Genomic DNA, 23,984 nt, shown 5'->3' on the forward strand with positions numbered 1-23,984 from the left:
TTCCTGCTTGGCCCAATTCCTGCTTGGCCCAATTTTTGCTTGACCCAAATCCTACTCGTATTCCTTACTCGTTACCTCGGTCCATGACTAAAACTCGTCGCTCTATAAAAAATATTTATCGAGTCAAAATCGAAATGAGCATGTTGAGGTGGATCATTTACACGTTAACTAACTAAACTAATATCCATCCAATAATTCAGCCTAAATTGAGGAAGTTATTTTAACTACTTTTGCGTGAAAGTAATAATAAGCTAAACAATATGACACGAAAAATGTGGAAGGGTGTGTGATAGATGAGTGCTATTTTACACCACATGTATTTGCAATTCCAATGATCTAGGATAAAGAAAGAATTCAGTATTTAACAAGGGATTAGATTAGGAAAATAAGTATAATATTTTATAAAAGAGCACAAGACTTTCGTAAAGCAGAGAATTGTCGTGTGTGTTCATGGACATTTACGCCTTGATCTTCGGACTCTCAATTCCCGCCAGAGTTATCGGAAAAGAAAAAAAAAACCTAATCATTGTTACTGTTACTTGTGAATTAATCAACTAACATTCCCCATCCTCCGGGAATGGAACATGGATTTGAACAAATAATTTTAACTAGTATAACTCAAATATTAACTCTTTAATTAAAGATAAAAATATTTCTGTTACTTTGATCGTAATTTTTAATTTATCTTTATTATTTTTAATAAAAAACGTATTTATAGGAATTGATTATCAAGACTCAACGTAAGTACCTATATAAAGATTCACGAGTCCCGAGAAAAAAGGATTAGCATAATTTATGCAAGTTACCAATGTCTTTGACTAACGTTTCAGCATTAAAAACGCGCGCCTAAAGGTGAAATTATTATTTATTGTTTTGGTAAGAAGAAAATAAAACGTAGTATAACATAAAATAAAGTACTTTTTGGAGATACTTAGTTTAAAAAGAAAAAAATAGGAAAACATAATCACTGGTTGAAAACAAGATCGAGAGACAACTCTTTACAAAAAACATGTTATTTTAGTTCTACCTGAATAAATTCTTTAACACATAATTAATAATTAGTTTTTCATTCATTGTGATTTTTTTATCTTTTAATTAATTTTAAAAATAAAACATATATTACATTAGAAAATTAATTATAGTCGATTCTACATTAATTTCATACATAACTAAACACACATTAAATAAGTAATTGAGGAGAGATATATTATATGTGAAATATAATTGAATAAAATGAACTTATTTATAATATAAAATTAGTTTATGTTTATATAAATTTGAATAACTTTTATCCAGTTTTCTCAAAGTTTTGTTTTTAATTTATATGAATTAATATTAATTTCTAAAAGTAATTTTGTATACTGTAAATACTTATAGAGTATTTTATTCAAATATATCTTTTGTATTTTTAAGTAAAGTCAAATTCTTTGTTAGATTTTAATGATTGATAAATACTTTTCTCACTTTCTTATTTTTTCCATCATTTTTAATTTACAACCAAAACGAACTATGCACAAACTAAAATAATATAAAAGGTGAATAAAATTTCATTTTCTAAAAATTAAAAATTAGTGCTACCGAGATTAACTAAAAATATTTTCTACACACATAGACAACAAGAAAAACCTACTACAAAGAAAAAACTAACTAAATACATGAAAGAAAATTCTTTTAAGAGATTTGTCATTAACCCTATCAATTATCAAGAAAAGTTTTTATAATTTTTTAGAAGTTGATATTTTGAAATATTTAATTTTACCTTTCGTTCACCTATCTCTATCATATTTTCATGTAATTTGAATTAATTTATCGTCCTTTTTAGTGTTAAAATATTTCATAAAGAAAGTTTCATTCCACATTAAGAATTAGAAAATGCCTCAAAACTACTATGAGGTGAATCTAGATATTATGAATACTCCAAACTATTTATGAGTGACATCTTTAAAAGAAGATATACCAAGAAATCATATTATAATGGCTCCATAAGAGCATAAACATCTAAATTCTTGATAAAAAAATCATTTAGAACATATATTTTATCATGATTCACCATCATTAGTACCACAATCTCCACCAAAAACTTCATTACATGCCCTACACCGAGTCTACTAGAGGCTTCACAGGCTATACCACCATATAAATTACTAAATTACTGAAATCAAGTCAAAATAATTTCAATTGGTTTTAATTTAAATAATTACGATGAATATTAACTGAAAATAATATTAATAAATGTCAATCAATTAATTCTATTAATATTAAGCGAAGAAATCTTGATAAATTTTGACAAAAAATCATATAAACTAAAATAGACTACAAATTTATTAAAGAAAGTTAATATTTTTTAAATTATTAATATTTTTTGCATTTAATGATAGCCAATTTTTGTAATCAAATAACAAAATTTATCATTTGAATTATTTTGTTTGAATAAATATTTAAAAGTATCAAATTTAAAATGGATTAGTTCAAATATTAACATATTTGAATGTAGGATAGTGTTAAAACTTAAAACTTAAAACTGAAATTCTACTGAAAATTACTTTCGAAAACTTAAGACTTTCTCAGTAGTTGTTTTTAGAACAATAAAGCCAGAAAAATATCTCTATTTTGCACATAGAAAATAATTTCTTCGATAGAAAAATATTTCATATGAACAATTTCATAAAACATCCAAGAAAATAAATAAAGATTGTGAAGATCACCGGAAGGGTAAATAGTAGGGTTTTAGAGTTTGTAATTTATTTAGATAAAAGGGTGTGTTTGGTAAAGGAAAGGAGAGTGTAAATAGAAATTAGATGTCTGTAAATAGCAAAAGCCTTGACATATATTGTTTAGGTTGGTAAAATTTGAGTACCTAGGCTCCTTCCAAATATTTATTATCGATTAAATGATATTGAATATGAATAAAAATACGACAATGTTATTTTTAATTGTTAAAACAGTTCAGTGCTCTCCTTTCTCTTTCTCAAATGTATATCAATGGTTAGGTGTTAAGGGAGAAACATTTAATAACAAGATATAACATTAATTAATTTAATTTATATAAGTTATTGATATCATTCTTAATCTAAAATATTTTAAAATGTTTATAAATTTTTATCTTTTTAATGTAAGACTTTGATTTATACTTGAATTTTCAAACGTTAAAAAAATAAGTATTTTTCTTAAAGATTATAAAATTAAAAATTAATATTATATTATTATTAAATTTCAAAGAAGACCCTTAAAACATTGTGATCCATGGCCAACTCATAAAAATAAGTTAGCCTAATGACCATTACAAGGTAACGCAAATTAACTGAGTGACGGTTCTGTTGAAAAATTTATCATATTTGAATCAATAGGCCTGGTATGTATGTCTCTATAGTTTACCACAAGTTAGTGACCGTTAACCTATAAAGAATTATCTACACTTTTTAAAAGTAAGTTGACTCCATTACACTTTTTAAAAGTAAGTTGACTCCATTAAAATGGATCAAAAAGATTAACTTGAAAATTAAATAAAATTAAGAATATAACTGAAAATTGTAAAAAAACAAAAACATATACTTTAAAGCACATTTTATTATTTTTTGTTTTTATATAAAGGACGCGTGTCTTTCACGGCGTAATTTTGTATTTCAAATAATCATATTTCATGGAATGTTATATATTAAAAAAATTGTATTCTCGTAGACGTGAGTAATTTGCAATTTAAAAAATAAATTAAATGTTATTTAATTAAAATTGATAAAAATATAAGAATGTAATAAAAGCAGATGATTTATGGACAGAATAATTTCTATTTTATTGGAAATTGAGATATCCACCCCTCCTTATATAGAAATCACTAAAAAAAATCGATAGTGTAGTTTTCTAAAATTAAAAATTCCTTTTTACATTGGGAATAAAGATTCTCAGGAATACATATTTTCAGGAGCTTCTAAAAAATATGAAAATATATTTTCTTATTCACATTTTCAAAAAAGAAAGCATATACCTCGAGTAATTCACTACCAAAGGGGAAAACTGAGATAGTGCTTTTCTTGTAATTACTTTTTGAATCTTCTATTACAATTTTGTAATGTTGGTCATAATTTGAATATTTTTTTATCACACAATCTTATTTATTTTATTTGATACTTCCATCTTTCATTTATTTGAGTTTCAAGGTATTGAGGGGTGCAAGGGTGTACGCACAAACAAATTAAAAAGAAATGGAGTAAAAGAACAAAAGCAAGAGTGATTATTCATATTTAATACCGCACATATATTACATTGATTTTACTATCGAATTCATTAAATAGAATTACTAAAGATGATAATGATACTTTAAAATACTAACTGTTATAATCTTAATAAAAAAATAATTATAGTTATTTGATATTTATCTGTAACAATGGTCAACAAATCCATGAACCAATTACAACACAGTAGGCCTGAGATGCTAAATGAAATATTCTTGGAGAGTATAGAAGAGCAAAAGGGAAGGCCCAAATTAATGTTCATTCAGTGTTGATGATTATTCTTTTTTACAAATTAGAAAACTTAAATGTATGCCATACAAATATTATGGTAATGTATGGCTGATATATATAGGAAGTTTTAAGATTGAAAAACATCCTCTTCACTTATGAAGAAAACAGACGAATGAGATAAATTCCCGCCGTTTTATTACCATTGTTATTTTTGTGGAAGCTAAGATTAGGGTTTTTCAGTTACATGCGGAGCTACGAATTGAATACACGAAGGAAAGGCAAGTCGGTGGTTCAACACAACCAACCCAAGTCACTAACCGGAAAACAAACATACATTTACCGGCCGTTGTACCTCACTGTCAACAGGTAGTCTCCGCCGGAGCACATGCCGTGCACAAGAAAAACTTGTTCATTATCGTCTTCAAACATTCATGCATGCATGCAAGCAGTTGAGTTAGTTACCATGTTCCAACAAACCACGTGCATGTCTCTCTCTCTGTTCCCTAACCTTTTGCAGGCAACCTAACCAATGGCTTATAAATCTAGCTACAAAAAATCGTCAAAAGGAGAAGAAAAAGAGAACAGAAATATTAAAGGTAGAATAAGCGAATCATAGTGTCGAAATCAGACCCGGCCAGAATGGCTGTTTGCCCTACCGACGACAGGCATGTGGCCGTTTTGGCATTTCCCTATGGAACACACGCCGCTCCGCTTCTGAGCCTGGTGCGTAGGGCGGCGGCGGAGTCACCGGAAGTGTCGTTCTCCTTCTTCAGCACCAAAAGATCCAATGCCTCCGTCTTCGCCGGGCTCGACGAGGAGCAGCTTTTGAACATAAGGCCTTACGACATTGAAGATGGGTTGCCGGAGGATTTTGTGCCCTCGGGGAACCCCCAAGACCCCGTTGCCTATTTCGTTAAGGCCATGCCCGCTAACTATAGGACTGCCATGGATGAAGCCGTGGCGAAAACCGGGAGACAGATCACTTGCTTGGTTTCTGACGCTTTCTTTTGGTTTTGTGCTGACATGGCTGAAGAATTGCATGCCAAGTGGATTCCTCTGTGGACTGCAGGGCCTCACCCTCTCCTTGCTCATATTTCCTCCCATCAAATCAGGGAAAAGCTTGGCCCAGATGGAGGTATGTATATATGACGTTCTTCCCCCCTAAAAAAATCTTCTTTTTCTGATAAACATTTTAGGAAAGATTGAATTGATTCAGGAGACTAACTAGAAATATGTTTTTGTTGTTTTGCAGTCCGAGAAAACAAAGAAATCGATTTCCTTACTGGTTTCAATGGGTTGAAGGCAGGTGATTTGCCTGAAGGATTGGTGGAAGTGCCAGAAGAACCATTTTCAATGATGTTAGACAAAATGGGAGATGCTTTGCCCCGAGCAACCGCAGTTGCCATAAACTCGTTCAGTGCAGTACACAGTCCTATTGCGCAGGAGCTAGAAAGCAGGTTCCACATGCTTCTGAACGTTGGTCCATTCATTCTGACAACACCACAATCTGTTACTCTAGATGATGAAGGGTGCTTACCCTGGTTGAACTCGCAAGAGGAGAGGTCAGTGGTGTACATAAGCTTCGGAAGTGTGATAATGCCTCCACCAGATGAGTTGACTGCATTGGCAGAGGCGCTAGAAGAAGGTAGGTATCCGTTTATTTGGGCGTTTAGAGGTAACCCTGATAAACAATTACCAGATGGGTTCATGGAAAGGACAAGAATGCAAGGGAAGGTTGTAGGGTGGGCCCCCCAAATGCAGATCCTTAAGCATGCAGCGGTTGGTGTCTGCATCACACATGGTGGATGGAATTCAATTTTGGATTGCATAGTTGGTGGTGTGCCTATGATTTGTAGGCCATTTTTTGGAGACCAGTCGTTGAACACTGCTACACTTGAGCATGTATGGGAAATTGGTGTGGGGCTTGAAAACAATGTTTTCACTAAAGAAGAAACTGTAAGAGTTCTGGAAATAGTAATGTCAAGTGAGCAAGGGATGATGATGCGGGAGAAGGTATTGCAACTCAAGGATTCGGCAATGGAGGCCGCGGGACCTGAAGGTGACTCTACCAAGAATTTCTGCACTTTTGCAGATATTCTTTCAGGTTTACACCATGGCAAATCGCACCATCCACATGGTTTAAAAGGTATCCGCCACAAAATTGCAGGTGCATTTGCTGCAGCACATCACAAATTACGTCGCCACCACCATCACCACCATCAAAAGCACTAAGGTTTTAGAAGTTTTTTTCACCCACAATTGCATCGTTGAAATCTATTAAAACTAGTTGGAACCTTGGATTTTGATTTCCATATGGTAGCTAAAGGAATATACACTTGGCTCTAGGTGTAGATTTTCTAAAGGTTCCTCGTTATTCCTCAACTGCAAATGTAAACATTAATGAAGACTTCCATTTTCTCCGGACACTCTGATCTTAAATTAGATAATATTACTTATATATGATATTTCAAACTACACAACTTTAGAGTGATTCTTAAATTTTCCGTCTAAAAATTGAGAAAAATCTATTAGTGGATAGGGGAGGAAATGTATAGCTATAGTTGATTAAGATGCTATTAAAATGAATATTCATTTTTATAAATATATCTACAGAAATAATTTGTAATCTACAACTTATTAAAAATGTATGTTTTCTATAGATTAATCTAGATCTCTCTTGTTATAAATAAAGCAAGTAGGAGTTCTCTCTTCTAAATCTTTTCTTTCTCTCACAAAGTAACATTTAGAGCTTGATAAGCCTTAGAATCTGAGAAAATAATACTTCATTCTTACATTTTAAAAGTATTACTTATAACAAAATCATTATAGATAAAGGAGAACGGTGTGGAGGATGCCTCTTTCTAAAGAAATATCATCTTAATTAAATATAATGCTATTAAATATAAAGGTATAATTTTAATTATTCTTCTTATAGAATTATTATTAATCTCCTGTTGGCAATACATAGAAAATATGTCTGTCAAGTTTGATTGAGAAAATGAAAAAGGTGTATATTAAAAAAACAGTGAATATAGTAAAACAGAAAAAGAAATGTAATGGTTAGTGTTGTCTCAAGTGAAATAAATAAAAAAAACTTTATTCCTCAATTTGATTAATTTATTTGAAAAGTAGAAAAAATTTAATGGAGAAAACTTAAGTATAATTGTTTCCATAATTTTATACTGTTTTCTATTAGAATGTTTTACATATAATTCATACAATATATACATAACCGGTAAAAATATGTTTGATATACACATTAAAGTTATTGTGTATGGGCAATCTTTTCCTCATTTTCTTTGGGTGGGCTTCTGCGTCTGCACCTCTTGTCTTGGGCCTAGTCTGCGTCTATTTTTTTTTCTTAAAAAAAAAGCGTTGAACTTCCTTACTGCTGAGAAAGATCCCCCCAACGCTATTCTATATATCAAGCAGAAGGAAATTTAATTTTGTCAAAATTAAGAGTCCGGTTTTTTCTGAGTTTTTTTTTTATGTCTTCTGCTAAACATTAAAAATACATTGTTTTGATATTTAAAAGATAATTTTAAATATATTTTAAAATTTTAAAATTAATGGTCATCAATGTATTTTGAAGATACAATACAAGAACAACAAAGAAAAACCAGTAAAAAATCCAAATTCTAAAATTAGCTATAGATACATTTTCTAAGGAGAGAGAGAAACATATAACCACAATAAAATAAAGAAAGTAATAAAATAATTTTATAAAAAATAGAATTGCCAATATATTTGAGTTTGAATTTAAATAAATGGATAATAATTTTTAATTTATGTAATTACTACATTTAAATGTTGTCTTATTCTTAAAACTATAATCTAATTTTAAATTTATATGGATCTTACAAATTATAGTTGGCGAGATAGTGATGTAGTGTTCACATTTCTCTGCATCTAATATCAGTAAAACTATACATATAATTTTAATCATAGTTAATGTACTATCTACTTGCTCCACTGAATACAATTTATATTTTATCAGTTAAAAATAAAATAATAGTATAAAACCATTAAAAATCTCCTTGTAATCAAACAAGCGAGAAAATTTTTTTTTTTTATTCAGCATAATGTAATTTTATTCCTTTAATAACAAGAGTAAGAAAGAACTACATATTTACTTACAAAGCTCTCAAGGTTGAGAAGATTGTAAATGATCATCATAAAATTGTCATAGATTACAAATAAAATAAAATTATAATATATAAATAAATTAAATTAGATTTAAATTTTATTCTTTTAAACTATATAAAAGTCATTTAGAGTTTATTTTAATAAAGTTTGGTAGACCTTGTGTCAATTATCGAATTATTTTTATTCCCATGATCGAGATAAGATAACTAGTTTTTGACACAGAAATTTTTATTAAAGATTTCACATAACATAGAGGAAAACTATAATATAAACTTTTGAGAAAATTGGGTGGTTCGAATCCATGAAAATATCGTTTTTGTTACTACAAGTTTTGACTAAGAGTACATGGAACCTTATTTCACATCCCAATTAACTTGGCCTCTCTTGTGTAAGAGCTAACGAAGCCAATGGAATCTTGTTATCTTTGAAATTTCTATGAGAAATCACATTATGCTAATCTTAACTGTGCAAAACAAACAGAAGAAAGTGATCCCCTTTTTACAACCCTAAAACATTTGGTATATATATATATATATTAAATTACCAGTATAACACAGCAAGAAGTACAGTGAAGTTCTTGTTATACTCTGGCAGAGTCAAAGGAATATAAATGGGATCAAATGCATTAGAATCTCAGTTAGCACCAAACTAATAATGGAACAATGTTTTAAAGTTTAAGAAATATATATTTATATCAAGGACAACGTTGGTTATTGTTTAGAACAAACTAGTAGTTTCTACATTACTCAGACATTGATCGGATTTACATTATTATATTCACGATGTTGTTTACAAGACCTGCTACTACTCATGCTCCTCGTTCCACACCTTATGACTAACACAACAAATTAGCATAACTAGAAAGTTAAATCCTTGTAGTCACTACAGACTGTAACCCAGTTCATAATCTTGGAACATCCCTTGTGTTAAAAGGGCTGGAGTAGTAGATGATTCCCAGGAATTTGAGGATGCTGATCTGGTATCAGAATCATTGGACCACCAAATCAGGCTGTCCTTGGAGCCATTCATCTCTCTGAAACAATCAAATTCAGCCATCTGATGATCTTCCTGAGGCACATAACCCATTGTTCTGTTGTTGAGAATGTCATCTAGTTCAGTTTGCAGTGCACCAAGTTGCTGAAATCCAACATTATTAGTCTGTTCAACAGCCTCAGCTCTCGGTGCAAGACTCGAGTGCATTGGATTATTATTGCTCTCAGAAGCAACAAAGGGAAGTCCACTGTTACTTGAAGGAATATTGTCCAAAAGATGAAGCTGTGGGCTGTGGATCTTTGCAGCATCATGTTGAGGTTTGTAGATGAACTCATCTTTTTGTCCTTGTTCAACATGGGGTGAAGACAAAGCATCTTGCACCACAGGGTTAGAGCCCTCATTCAAAGATTGCAGACTCTGGATCACCTTTTCTTGGAAAGGATGCAACCTAGGCCACAACGCAGGGTTATTATAGAAAGAGAAAGGGTTTTGAAGGCTTTGAAGTTGCATGTGCAGTTGGAGTCTTTCAAGTGCCGAGCTGCTTAGGGCATTTGAATAAGTGTTCTCCTCTATTCCATTATTTGTGTCCTTTGCGTTGAAGTTAGATTGTTTGCGCCTCCCGAGCAGTTTCTTCTTCAATCTAGTGTTCCAATAGTTCTTGATGTCGTTATCTGTCCTTCCAGGTAACTGAGCAGCAATTATGGACCACCTATACATACAGATTATGTTGGAACATGTTTGGTTATAATTTCTAGGAATAACCAAAGAAATAACATGTGGAGCTAGCTAGACATATTCCAGTGACAAAGAAAAAAGACAAACAGTTATGTTGAGAAAAACCAGCACAGGCGCGAAGATAGAGATTGGGGGGGTTTTGAGAGAGAGAATGACCTGCTACCAATGCTAATGTAAAGGTTGCAGATGATGTTGTCTTCTTCTTCAGTAAATCCACCATGTTTGATATTAGGTCTCAAGTAATTTAACCACCTAAGTCTACAACTCTTTCCACATCTCTTGAGCCCTGCGAATTATTTGTATCCATCAATAACATCCATCACTCTCGGTCTCAATAAACTCTCAAGAGAAAATAAATAAACATATATAAGAAAGGAGTGTACCAATTTTCTGAGGAAGAGCAATCCAATTGCCACCAGTTCCGTTGTTTTCAATGTAGGCCTTAAGTGCAGCATCCTCTTCAGGAGACCATGGTCCTTTCTTGACGTTGGCCTTGTCACAGCATGGAGCTCTACCCATGATGTTGTTCTGTTGTTGTCTCTCTCCAATTAGGTTTCTCTTTATGTTTTTTGATGAAGCAAATATGAAGTTTGCTAGCTATAGGATTGTTGGGAAACTACGGCGAAGGAAGGTTGTGATTTATAGGTAGCCAGGTATGGCTGATGTGAATCTTAAAAGGACAAAAAGTCTTACACACCTCACCCCCTCCATTCCCTCACTAGCTATTTTCAACTCCATTTTTTTTCTTCTAGGGTTTTTTCATCTCTCTCTTTCTCTGTCTTCCTTTTTGGATTAGTTCGGTCACCCGCGTTTAATTATGCATGCAACTGGACAAACGTAACATAAATTTCCTCTTCCTTTTCATAAAAAATTGCACTGCTTTTTCATACCTCTATTACTTTAATACTTCAACCCAATGCTACAAGTATTTGATCAATAGAAGTCTCCATCCTCTTAGTTTGTCGGCATTATCCTTCAAAATGTTCCATGTCAAGCCTTCCCAACACATCTTTTTTTGTATTCAGGGAAATGCACTGCTACCTTCCTATTGCTAAATTATTATTTCTTAAAAAAATTACCCCTGCGTAATTCATTATTTAACTCAGGAATTCTCGTGGAAAGGACACACATATCGCTTTGATTCAGTCAATAACGTGATCAAGTAAAAAACAAATACATTTTCAGAGAAAACATGTAAAAGTTTAACTTCTGGTTTATTATGTTCGCAGGTAAGTACGTATGCCGAATCAAAAAGGGCAAAAAGTAAAACAGAACTCTTTTTTTTCATTTTGGGAAAATGTCATATTTCTCATGAAGATGGAATATTTTCCTTCGTAAGTGAGACATGAATTTCAGATATATATTCCATGATGGTTGCTTCTAAATCGAAATTGAAAAAATATTGCGACAAATATAGGCTCATCTTCATGGGATTGTACGGACATGAAACTAGGTCATAATTAGGCAGTGATATAACTTTTTCTTATAAGGTCTGAACATAAGCACTGTAGAGTTTAAAGCGATTGAAGTGTTTGTCAAAGCAATATATAGATGTTGACGAGCTGATGATGAAAGTTAGAAAAAATAGTCAATGTCTTGAAATGTGCCCTTGCTTTGCGTTCACCACAAAATCATAACCGACTCGTTCTTATTATTTCAAACCACACACCAATAGAAACTGGTATTTCCGTCGTATTGGCTAGTAATTTCTAACTCAAGTTCGTGTTATTCCACTCTCAAGTGCTTCTCCTCTCTCGGCGTCAAAAACACAGTTATTTAGCTTCAATTCTCCTCATCACACGTAAATTAGAGGTCTAAGTTACTTGGCAATGTTCTATATCATAACCCTTCATCGATCGGGTGTACCTTTCTTCATAGGGGTGTAGATTATATTCATTTCTTACCAGATATATATACTTAAAATTTTCTAACTTTCAAGAATAAATATTGTGTTAGGAATCAAGTGTAAGTCTAAGTCTCACATTAACTAAAAATGAAAAAGTAGAGCACTATATAAGAATAAAGATCCATAAACCTATTATCTTAAGGTTTTTGATTGAAAGTAATGTCAATATCTTATGTAGTTGGACTCAGGTCTCATTGGTGTTTGTTCTTCCCAGTGAAACCCCCTCTATGATATTAAGATTAATTTTATAAAGGCTATTTTTTATTTTTGTTCTTCAATTTTTTTAATCTAGAGATGACTTAGGCATTAGATTAAAAGAAAATAAAAGTGAGAAAGCAACAAAATTTGAAATAATTTCAATATATGTCAATATGTTATATATCTAGCAACAGAAATTTATTTTTAAGGTAAATGATACGTTATTTGTTAAAAATAAATAAAGTATATTATTATTTTTTATTTCCAAGAAATTTTATAAACTCAATCTACTAATGAAATTTACTTATGCACATTTTGACTAAGAACTCCAATTATGCTAATGGAACAAAGTTTCGTGAGGAACATCAATTTAGTAGTGGAGAGAGTTTTGCTTCATATGAAGAAACTTATGGAAATAAAATAGGTCTATAAATTGTTTTATATATTTTTTTAGTTGGGAATGCTTCTCTGGTGAATATCATGATTGTCTTTAGACATATATTGTTTTGTTGCTGAATATGTTATAATTTTTTCATCTTTTTTCTTGTACGCGAGATTTGGAAATAATCCTATTATTCTTATTCAATATATTTATTTTTGCTGATAAAAAATTTGAATCGATTAAAATATTATACAAAGAGATTTAAAAACAACACACCAAGTGACAATTAACATGTGAGTAGGATGAAAATAAATTGAAGATTATAATTTACATGGGAGATTCATTAAAAGCATCTATAAAAGTTTGTGATATTTAATAATTTTTAATTAATATATAAAACTGTATAGCTTACTGGTTTATCCAAGTTAGAAGATGAAGACACGTTATAGCTCTCAAAATAGGTTATTATTATAATTCAAAGAAAGGCTCTTTCACCAGCCTTGGAGTTGGAGATCGGGTTTGATAGGGCAATAATGTAGCTATGAGATTATAAAAGTAAGAAAATGAAAAAGTCAAACATTTGTTAAATTAATTGCTATATTTTTTTTTGTAGTCCTTTTTTTAATTTTTGGCTATATAGGAATTAGTTGGGTTAATATCAAACAAAATCGCATTTAATTTAATTTTTCTTCTTTGTTCCTGTTTGACAAGTTGGGTAGGAGACGTTAAAAGACAATATAGGAAACTGTATGAAAACAAGAAAAGATGTAAAACCAAACAGAAAGGTCATTGCAATTCAATATTTTTGAGAAGAAAGAAGCACTCATTGACCTTGGTTTTCTAATTTAATACTTCATCTAGTCATTTTTTTAATCACTAAGAAGGAAAATAAAGGTCGAGAACCGCACTCACTTAGAAATATAACAAGGAGAAACCATCAAATTCAAAAAGCACTTATAGCTCCCAAAATTTATAAATATTCATATCTTTATCATCAAATAGTCTCGGATCTTTGGGACCAACAAAACATGTTTCTCTTTGTCTTTCTCCTTAATTAAGAATCTTTAAATTGACGCTCTGTTTCTTTTTCAAGAAAAAGGTGAAGCCAAAGAACAGTACATTTCATCATCCAGAAGACCAATCTATTGTAACAACTGCTGAGTACAGTTTTCGTATGAGGTTAAAAATGGAAGACCAATCGAAAATTATCTTTCTAATTATGAAAATTACTTTATTCTACTTAATATAAAACTACTTAAATTTTAATACTTGAACAAGTTTTAAGGGCACTTTCAAGCATCCACGCCCACCCCATCAGAAAAACACGATTTATTCCAAATTGAATTGTTCGATTTTGCTTTTGGCAGATGATTATAGCTTTTATGTTGATCCGAGGAAATATAAGTTTGCTATCATGACACCTGTGATTCACTTAGTGTTTTAATTAGTAGAGTTAAGATAAGCGTGAGATCGAAAAAAGTGGTTTTAGTATAAAAATAAGCATCGATTGGCACAAAGATCACAGTGTTGTATATGTCGTCACTAGGGTTGACAAAGATGCTGTTAGTAGACTTGGACGCTAAACATTTATTTATACCAACACAATTCTTCTTTAAAATCACACTAATCACAATTGCAGAGCTACGTATACGTGTTATACTTTGCTAATAAACAAGTATAAATCATTAAATAAAATTCAAACTGCTATTATCCCCGTTTCATGCACTTTCTGTAAAATATTACTTACACAACACACGTTAATGCAATAGTTACGTTACCGAGTTCTTCCCTTTCTCGAGTCACGCCCTTAGGTTAATTGTTTTATAGTAATGCTTCTAAACCCATATGCTTGGATCATATATATAATCAGAATTTTACAACTTCGGAGTTTTAGAGTTTATGCATATTGTTACCAACTTTTAAATTTTGTATTTGATTAAAAAAAATAAAAGGACATGGAGTGTAATAAGAAGTTACTATGATTTACTGAGTAGGTTAAAAGCACTGTAGACTGAACAGCAATGTGAATTATTGAGCATGAGAAAGATTTGAGTTGTGTGGTATTTATTTATAGAGATGTTGTAACTAATTAAAAAGGTGGTGATTTAACTAAATTTGATTTTGTTGTGAAATGAAATTGTTACGTAATGCTTTTGGTGGTGATTCATGGGGTAGAATAGAGACAAGTGTAAGAAGTGAGGGTAGTTTGACTTTTATGGAGAAGTCTAAGGCGTGTGTTAGGTGGTGAATGGGAGTAGATGTTGATGCTGTCACACAAATTGACCTTCTGGATTTTCTTCGCATTCAGAGTTGGTGCTACCACCATTTTTCTTTTCTTAAAACTTCATTCTATAATCATTCGAAACCCATTATCATCATCCTTTAAATTCAAACCATATATATCAGATTTGGTATAGGTACAGGGAATTAATGGAGTCAACCATGTTAAATTTCTGATTTTGTCATTTACTTCAAGCTTTATCAACATAAACATGTTCTCAACCAGTTCTATCTTATTCCTGAATATCCCCAATATCCTCATAAATGCAAATAACGTTATTTACTCAGCCTAAAAAATGTCATTTACTCATAAACTTAAATTGAAAATTTAATTAGTTTAAGTAAAGAATTTAGTTATTTTTATTTAATTTAATTGTCTTTTTTAAACTCCACTGATATTTGCCATTAACATAATAACATTTGGTAATTCAAAAGAATACTTAACGTGAAATGAGTTTGTGATAGAAATTTGTAATTGCTTTTAATTCAGCAACTAATGCCACAACTTACAAATTCAGAGTTCAGATCAATTCACTGTTTACTTAACTTATTTTAGAATATTTCATCGTCGTTATTTTGCCTCTTGTTGTTGACTTGTGCTGAATGAGAAAGTTCACCTAATTTGATTTGTCAAATTTTAATGTTCATTCTGTTTATCAAATTATTCAAGTAATTTAAATTAAATAAAATTAAGCAACAGAATAAATTAAATTAAATAATAAATTTATACATTAAACACAAAATGTAAACTTAATTAGTATTATATGAGAAACTAATTATTTTCAATCAAACAAGTGATTAGTACGTTGAATCTAAGATCAAATATTAGGATTTGTGTGAAACGAAGTCTTGAAATATTGGTGAACATGTCCATAGTAAGTTTTTCAATTGAATCGCTACAGAAATATGTTGTGCTTTATAATTCATACAGAGATATCAACCCAACTGCAGAGTGAAACTCATTTTACATGTTAAACAGAAATATGCAGCAAAAATTAGTCTCACAAAAAAAATAGTCCCAAAATAAAAAGGGTATTATAGTAAAGAGCGAGGCCCAATACATGTTCTTCCTAGACATTAGCACACAATCTGCAAAAAAAAAAAAAAAACATTTGACATTATTCATATAAAAGAAGTTAACTTTATTTATGTCATTAAGTATGCACATTCATGTCATTAAGAATATATGATATCAATATAATAAGCAATTCAAACAAAAACATCGACGAGAACTTGAATTTGTTCCATCAAAATGGGAAGCAGAATTCGTCATTATCCTCTCCATGTGAAAGCACAGGAGACATGTTGGTGGTTGATTTATATACACATCCCTCCAGAAGGCATGGTTCCTTAGTGATAGTAAAGCCACAACAATTGCTTCCATCACCATCATCACCTGTAAAACTGCAAAAACCAAGTAGAGAAATGAAAAATTACACGTTAAGAGAAGAAAATATTTTTGTGTCTGTCTGGTATCCACATATTAATAAAATAACTCACACTGTGACATATTGATGTTCCACCACATGTAGCATTTTTCAGAACACCATGCTGCTTCTGGGAGAGAAACCATGTTATATAGTGCAAGTTACTGCACCAAGGAAAATATCATTAAAGGTAACATTACAAAAGACTTTCTAGACTAAACCAAGGCATGATATCTCGATACAAGCTATGCAAGCTTGAATACTCCTTTCAATTATTTTTCCCCTTTATAAAGCTATGCATGATGGTGCCTTGAACTGGAAGAACCATGCTTCACCTTATTTCCCTTTAACCAATTCTAGGCTACATACAACTTGAGAAGTTCAATTAACTGACTCAAGATCAATTGACTATTTCACATTCATTGAAGCAGCCATAGTCCTTAGCTTCTTTGAAATTTCTGAAAATGATGGTCTTTCTGCAGGATCAGAAGCCCAACAACTTTCCATTAGAGACTTCCACTCAGGATCACACCATGATGGGATTTGAGGACGTAAACTGTTGTTCACGATACCACCTGCAAAACAAAGTACAACAAAGGTGAAACTTGATATATGGGCAATTCTACCAGAATATTCAGAATCCCATTGGTGCTAGATATGCCCAAAGATCAAGACACTCCGTCCTTTTGTCTAGGAATAGCTAAGTTTTGATTCATTTTCCAGTCAACCTGTCTGTTACCTAGAACTTTGTAGCAAGGATACCTCAGGTCAAGTTATACACAACCTGTTACCTTCCAGTTCTAAAAAATTAAGTTCCTTACCAATAGTAGAATGATATTACAGCAGTACATCAGGTATAATTCAAGTAAGCACCAGAGCTTAAAAAATTTTAGTCATAAACTGACCAAAATATCATCACTGGCACCTGAACTTCAATTTTACAAATAATATATAACAATGTTTTCTTTTCTGTTTTTTCTTCTTCAAGGGAATGTGTTCAAGATGAATTCTCAATTTCTCCAATCTCAGTATACATCTTAACAAGGATTCAACAACAGCATTGGAAGTCATATACTATGGTTCTCTCATCTGCCAAGCTACAACAGAAAATCAGAAAAAGAAAAAACAAAAAAAACTGTTGCGACAGAAAAGCCGGGCATTCTTGTAATGCTGAAGCCCCACTTCCCCTGGACCAAGCATGCAATAGGCAACTGACACGGGAAAAAATTTTAGAAACCCGACTGCCCCTACTGTATGGAGGAATGAGATGTGCTGTTCTGGAACAACTCAAAGATACTCAAATACTCCATACAGAGATAGACACAGAAGACAATTCAGAGAAATATTATGCAAGAGAGGAAGAGAGAAGAAGAGCAAGAATTACGAGTTAACAACTAAGTGGGACTACCAAAAACAAAATTGAAACAATTCATGTCAGTGTTATTTTATTGAAAAATTATAGTCAGATTCACTCCAACCAGAGCTGACAAATTTACTTACAGAAAGTATAAACTCAAACTTAAACACAGTTAGTTGGTGACTTCCTGAGAAAAATATAAAAGAAGAGTGTACCAATACACTTACAAGAAAATTTCTAACAATAATATAAACGGTTGGGATAATTTTGCAACATTATATAGAAGTGTGATATGTAGGAAGACACAAAGTGCCCGTATGAATTTTGCTTGTTACTTGGCTCTCACCTATTATTGAAGCACAATGCATATCAGCATAGGGTTCATCCCCTGTAAGCAACTCCCACATAACTACTCCGAATGAGTACACATCAATCTACATCACAAGCAAGTATAGATGCTGATCATCATAAAAAATGAAAAGAGTATTAGGTGTGTGAAGCCAAAACCAACTATGCCAATACCTTCTCCGACACCATATTGCTTTTCCCACTAAGAAGCTCCGGTGCCATCCATGGCAAAGTCCCACGTACTCCACCAGACACTAGAGTGTTCTGTTTAACCTTTGATAAACCCAAATCACCAATCTGAAAAAATACACAAGCCTCATCTCAGTCTCCCCTTTCAGGTTGCTTTTGTGATCAGTGTGTATTCTTATTAGTACCTTGCAGACAGGGCGTTGAGGATCTCTCATATTGACCAATAGATTCTCACATTTCAAATCAAAATGCACAATGTTTTTTCCATGCAAATACTCCATCCCAAATGCAGCATCCATGGCTATAATGAGTCTCTTACGACGATCAATTGTTCTGTTAAATTGCTCAGAATAAACAGCATAAGTAATACACTACAGATCCATTCCAATGGGAGGCTGAACGTTTTGAATGCCTCAAAACATTAAATATTGATGAAATATAAACCAACGAATGCATCAAATTACCTATCTTTCTTATGCAAGAACTGTTTCAAAGATCCATTAATCATGAATTCTGTGACTGTTGCTAAAGAACTGTCAGGGCCATCACGAACAATGCCATAAAAGGAGACAACATTTGGATGATGCAATGAACTCAACATCAATGCCTCCTTCCAGAAATCTGTAATCTGGGGAAGAACCAGAATGAAATCACTATATAGAGTTGGGTACCAAATAAACGTTTCAATATGTGCAATGAGTGAATTTCTATGTAGAACAATGGAGTGACCCTTGACATGAATCCCAAAAGCAATTCTATACTCTATATTATGCACATCTAATACATTCAAATATTTCTTGTAGAGCAAATTTCAGCCTTTTCAAGGAACTCGTTTTCGGGCAACAGATTGAAAAATTGTGACAGAGATTAGAAAATTCTTATTCTACAAGGTTTAAATCTACAGTTACTTAAACGAAGGGAAAAACCATCAAACACTAATAATACCAATCTTGCTCTTTCAGATGGCCTTCCAGCAAAACAACTGGCTTTTATTCTCTTAATGGCAACGTCAGAGCCTTTCCATTTCCCATGATAAACAGCTCCATAGGTTCCAGAACCAAGCTCGCGGATCTCCTCCAAATCATCATTTTTAATAGTCTGAAAAATTATCAGCATACTATCAAACCCTAGGAAGTGGGAAAAAGAAGCCAGAAAAGACCTCAAAACATGAAACGATGAGAACATGACAAACGTGAGTAAGAAAGAAAACCTGCAATCCCCTGGCAATTGCTTCTTCCTCAGCCTTCGTAGGCTCAATTTTAGAAGTATCTACATGGTCAGTTTCAGAGTTCAATTCTAAATCACCATGAGCATTCTACAAGACAAATAAATACACATCATAAAATGAAGCAACACAACCAAACCTCAATAAAAGAGAACAAATTTACTTTAAGTTTTTGAAAGAAGAAATTAAAATCACTCCATTGTTACCGCTGGCTCTACTTCATTTATTGTTTTCTCCTTGGCATCTAAATTTTGATTATGAGAATTGGCTGGATCATCCTTAGCTGCAGCTTTCACCTCTTCAGCAACTTCTAATGCAGCCTTTTTCACTGAAGCAATCAACTCAGGCAACAAGTTTAATTGATTACCTAAATGCTTATAATCTTGTGGAACAGAATGGTCCTCATCAGCCAGTTTCTCAACATGCCCGCAGTCTCCTTCAGGTTTAGACTTTGAATTATTAGAATCAACAGAAGCAGTAGCTGGACATGCATTCTCAGCAACTTTATTTTGCTCTGAACAAGATACAGTCTGCGTGTCAGGGCTTTTAACCTTGTCCTCAATTTTTACCACTATTCCGTCTCCAAGCAAAGTAATTGATTCAAAAGTCTTTGCAGTAATTGATTCAAAGGCCTTTGCTTTAGCCAAATGGGTGTCATTTCTTAAAGTTTCCTGATTATGAATCATATTAAAAGATGATTTTGGAACCTGCAAAGGTTCCAAGCAGGCACCAGTACTCACGTCCTGTGGAGGGTGAATGGTATCTACAGTAACTGGGGGCTGATTCTCTGGACCAAGGAGTGTTGGATTCAACTTCAGAGCATGTGCAGGCGAATATTCTGGGATGCCTTTACAATCATGTCCTGTCAATTTCTGTGAGGAATCAACCCATTGATTTTGAGTATCTGCTCCAACGTAAAACCCTGGACTGCCTTCTCCCCTGACTAATGCCGCATTTATCATACCATTCACCGGCGGGGGTGAGGTATTTGCCTCATAAGGTGGTCCCATATGAACAGGAATTGGTGTATTCCTCCATAAACCAGGTGGATGTCCACGGGGCACAGCATAATTACTGTCTACTCCATAAGGAGAAGGTGGGTTTCCATACCGCACATTGCATTCTTCTAGTTGTACGTGTGGTAATGCAGTCATGGTTTGGTCAGGGAAAATTTCAGTACCCAATTCAGGTCCAACCGGTTGATGAAGATAATTGGACGACAGGGCATGTCCATCGGTCACACTACCATGCCCAAGAGAGAAATTTGCAACTGGAACATCACTCACTCTTCCAGATACAGATAAATGTCCTCTTGATTCTTCAACCCGAGCAGTTGTTGGATGCTGAAAACCCCAACCTCTCTCATGATTTTGAGTATCATTATAAACAGACCTGTGATCACTATTAGGTTCATTGGGATACATTGCGGGATGTAACTTTGCATCAACATTCATGGGGAAAGCATCCCTATTTGGCAGGGGGCATTCTCCACAATGATTAGCAACCGGTAGAAATCCATTACTTATATTAGAATGCTCCAGATGTGGATGACCTCTGTGAAAACCCATGCGACACTGCTCACATATGTTGTTCCCATCAACAACATGGGAACCATGAACAACATTGCCTGGAAAACTTGTCTTTTCAGAATGTGCTGCTCCAGTCGGCCCCCAAAAAACATTATCAGCATACTGCTGTTGATTATCATACATAGGATGGTGGTTTACATGATGTCGAGCATACTCTTCCGGCCCTCGATCAATGCACTTCTCCGGTAACTCTGGAAATGGCATTCGGTACCTACCAGACGGCGAAGATGGAAATTCAACTAATGATCTGGAGTCGTGGAGACCATGGTGCCTAGGAGAGTAATAAGCAGGATTCCAAGGAGAATCCATTTCAGTATACCTTGGGCCCACATTTTGCGGGTGCTGGATCGAGAGATGATGCATATTATACGGTGGCATAGATAGGTCCCCACTTCTGTGAGAATGAATCCCACTTTCCACACTCATTGGATTAAAAAACTGTTCAGCAGCCACATGGATATCCTCAACAGGGCTCATCATTGGATACTCTCCTTGTTGCAACCTCCTAAAGTCAGCAACATCGTTTAAACTATTCAATGCATCAACATACCTCCTCTCAGAATCATCCCCATCAATGAAATGTGAGGAACCATCCTGCTCGGACTGTGAAAACAAAAATATCCTGAGCCTAGTGAATCCATCCCCTGAACCCAACTTGTCATACTCTTCCATCATGTTAACCACATCATCGTCATTGACAACAGAAACCAGAGCATCAAGGTCCTCGTCAGGCTGCTGGTACTTCAACACAGCAGCCCCATCATACAACTCTCTCATCTTCACCATCAACTCCTCGTAGCTAATATCTCTACAAACACTCACAATTCGTGTCTCGCCACCTACGTAACGCAGCTTCCCATCTTGGGGACGGGGCATTATGCTCCCCAGAAAGCTGCACAAGAACTTAACACGCCGGTTATCTTCGCCGAAGCCTGAACCGGCAGCTGGCGATCGAATTGGACTATCCATGACGAAGAATTCTTGCCCTTGATCAATTTCACTCTCACACTCGTTCAAGCATTGAACCCCTTTATTACACATGAGCACCACTCACATCATCACAACTCACAACACATCTTACAACTCCAAACTTTCACAGCCTTAAACAGGGTAGCCCCACCCAATAGGTGAGTCAATAATTTGGAATTAAGTTGAAGATTAGGATAAATAGATAAATAAATAAATGATAAATAATAAATAACAGAAGGCGGATCACATTTCTAGAAACAGAGCCTCGAGGCGATGGCAGAAATAGAATTAAAAGAATCTAAGCAAAAACAAGAATCCAAGGCCGCGACTTGTGCAGATCCGAATTCAGAGAGAACCATCAGCAATACCTGAGACGGCGAATAAGGCGATAAACAGATAGAAAAATTGGAAATTTGGGAGTGAAAGCGTGACCCAGTGGAAAATAATTGATGGGCTTGAACAGGGTGATGGCTCTCTCAGACACTATATTTTGCGGTTTTTGAAGTTTGGAGATTTCGAAAGAGGTGAGGTCAGGGGTGGAATTGAGACGACAAAGAGAGAGATTGAGGAGCAAGGAAGGTGGAATTGAAAGGGTGGACGAAGGAGAAGAAGGAGAAGGAGAAGGTGGTGATGAGAAGGAACGCCATGGGCATATTGGAGGAAGAGAGTGGGGGCAGAGGTTGAAGGTTGCAATTGCAAGATGCGATGGGTGATTGCCATGTAGAGTCCCACGTGGCACTCTCTCTTAACGGTATTTCTTGGCATATTATTTATCTCCCTCGCATATGCCCTTTCTTTCTACGCTCTCTTCTGTATGTGACCACCACACACCTTCAATTTCTTTTTTCTCATTTCTCATTTATTTTATTTTATTCTCCTTTGTCGATTCACTCAATTTCTTGACACCACCCACAAATTATGTAACTATACGTTTTCATGATTTCTTTTTCCCTCTAATTAATGAATTTAGAAGTCGTGGAAGTAAGAGTGGATGTCATCACTTTGGTTTTCTTTTGATGAATGGATTATTTTTTATTTATACTAGTGTAAACACAGGCGCGATGTGTGTACGTATTTTTTGAATTATATTAATAATTGATGATATTGTAATGTTATTAATTTAAAATAAAATAAAAGTATATTTATAAAAAATAAAATAAAATGTACGGAGAAAATAAGAGAAAAATAACTGTTGATGAATAGTAAGAGAAAAAAAGAAAAAGGAGATAAGTAAATAATTTTATAAAAACTTGTAAAAGTAACCGTTAATTTTTAAAAATTTAATAAATAATTAAATTATAAAGGGTAAAGTTGGAATTATGAAATGTGGACACAAAAGAGGGAATCCCCTTTATATATAGTTATAGATACTTATAAATAGTTTCCAGTTTTTATTTAAAGAACTAGAAAATCATAAATTCACTATATTTATTTAGAATTTAGAATACGGATTCTATTACATATATTAGGAGGTAAATGTCTCAAATCTTAAGAATAAAACATTATAAAATACATGAATCACTTTGTTGTAGATTGATTCAGTTTCAAAAGATATGGTTTCTACAAACCAAATAAAGATTAGATTTGAGTTAAACCTAATTATCTTGAATAGGACAAATCGCAAAGAAGTTTGCCTAGGGTTCAAAGTTTATTCTGGTCTAGATTATTATTTTAGGAACGGTTGACTTCCTTATTTTCGTTTTGCGTCTTCGTTCGTTCTTTGGAGATTAGGAGCGTTCTTGGGTATTAGGTTCTTCTTCTTTTTAGTTCTCTTCCTACA

General features: G+C 33.3%; 3 protein-coding genes across 3 annotated transcripts; 1 reads left to right on the forward strand and 2 right to left on the reverse strand.

Moving 5' to 3' along the window:
* Positions 1-4,686: 4,686 nt before the first annotated feature.
* On the forward strand, positions 4,687-6,879 carry LOC114179701 (flavonoid 3-O-glucosyltransferase-like). Its single transcript, XM_028066116.1, has 2 exons — positions 4,687-5,595; positions 5,713-6,879. Exons 1-2 carry the CDS (start codon positions 5,100-5,102, stop codon positions 6,690-6,692), a joined length of 1,476 nt encoding a protein of 491 aa, XP_027921917.1. The 5' UTR covers positions 4,687-5,099; the 3' UTR covers positions 6,693-6,879.
* A 2,561-nt stretch (positions 6,880-9,440) lies between these two features.
* Positions 9,441-11,056, reverse strand: LOC114178935 (transcription factor MYB36). Its single transcript, XM_028065087.1, has 3 exons — positions 10,718-11,056; positions 10,491-10,620; positions 9,441-10,308 (listed from the first exon to the last, which is right to left on the reverse strand). Exons 1-3 carry the CDS (start codon positions 10,851-10,853, stop codon positions 9,489-9,491), a joined length of 1,086 nt encoding a protein of 361 aa, XP_027920888.1. The 5' UTR covers positions 10,854-11,056; the 3' UTR covers positions 9,441-9,488.
* Positions 11,057-16,113: 5,057 nt separating this feature from the next.
* LOC114179807 lies at positions 16,114-22,903 on the reverse strand. Its single transcript, XM_028066269.1, has 9 exons — positions 19,853-22,903; positions 19,632-19,736; positions 19,367-19,519; positions 18,886-19,049; positions 18,607-18,754; positions 18,407-18,529; positions 18,231-18,318; positions 16,601-17,102; positions 16,114-16,504 (listed from the first exon to the last, which is right to left on the reverse strand). The coding sequence occupies exons 1-8, from the start codon at positions 22,274-22,276 to the stop codon at positions 16,936-16,938; spliced, it is 3,372 nt and encodes a 1,123-aa protein (XP_027922070.1). The 5' UTR covers positions 22,277-22,903; the 3' UTR covers positions 16,114-16,504; positions 16,601-16,935.
* Between the last annotated feature and the right edge of the window lie 1,081 nt (positions 22,904-23,984).

The sequence above is a fragment of the Vigna unguiculata genome, chromosome 3 (genome assembly GCF_004118075.2).
Source record: "Vigna unguiculata cultivar IT97K-499-35 chromosome 3, ASM411807v1, whole genome shotgun sequence".
NCBI classification, from domain to species: Eukaryota; Viridiplantae; Streptophyta; class Magnoliopsida; order Fabales; family Fabaceae; genus Vigna; species Vigna unguiculata.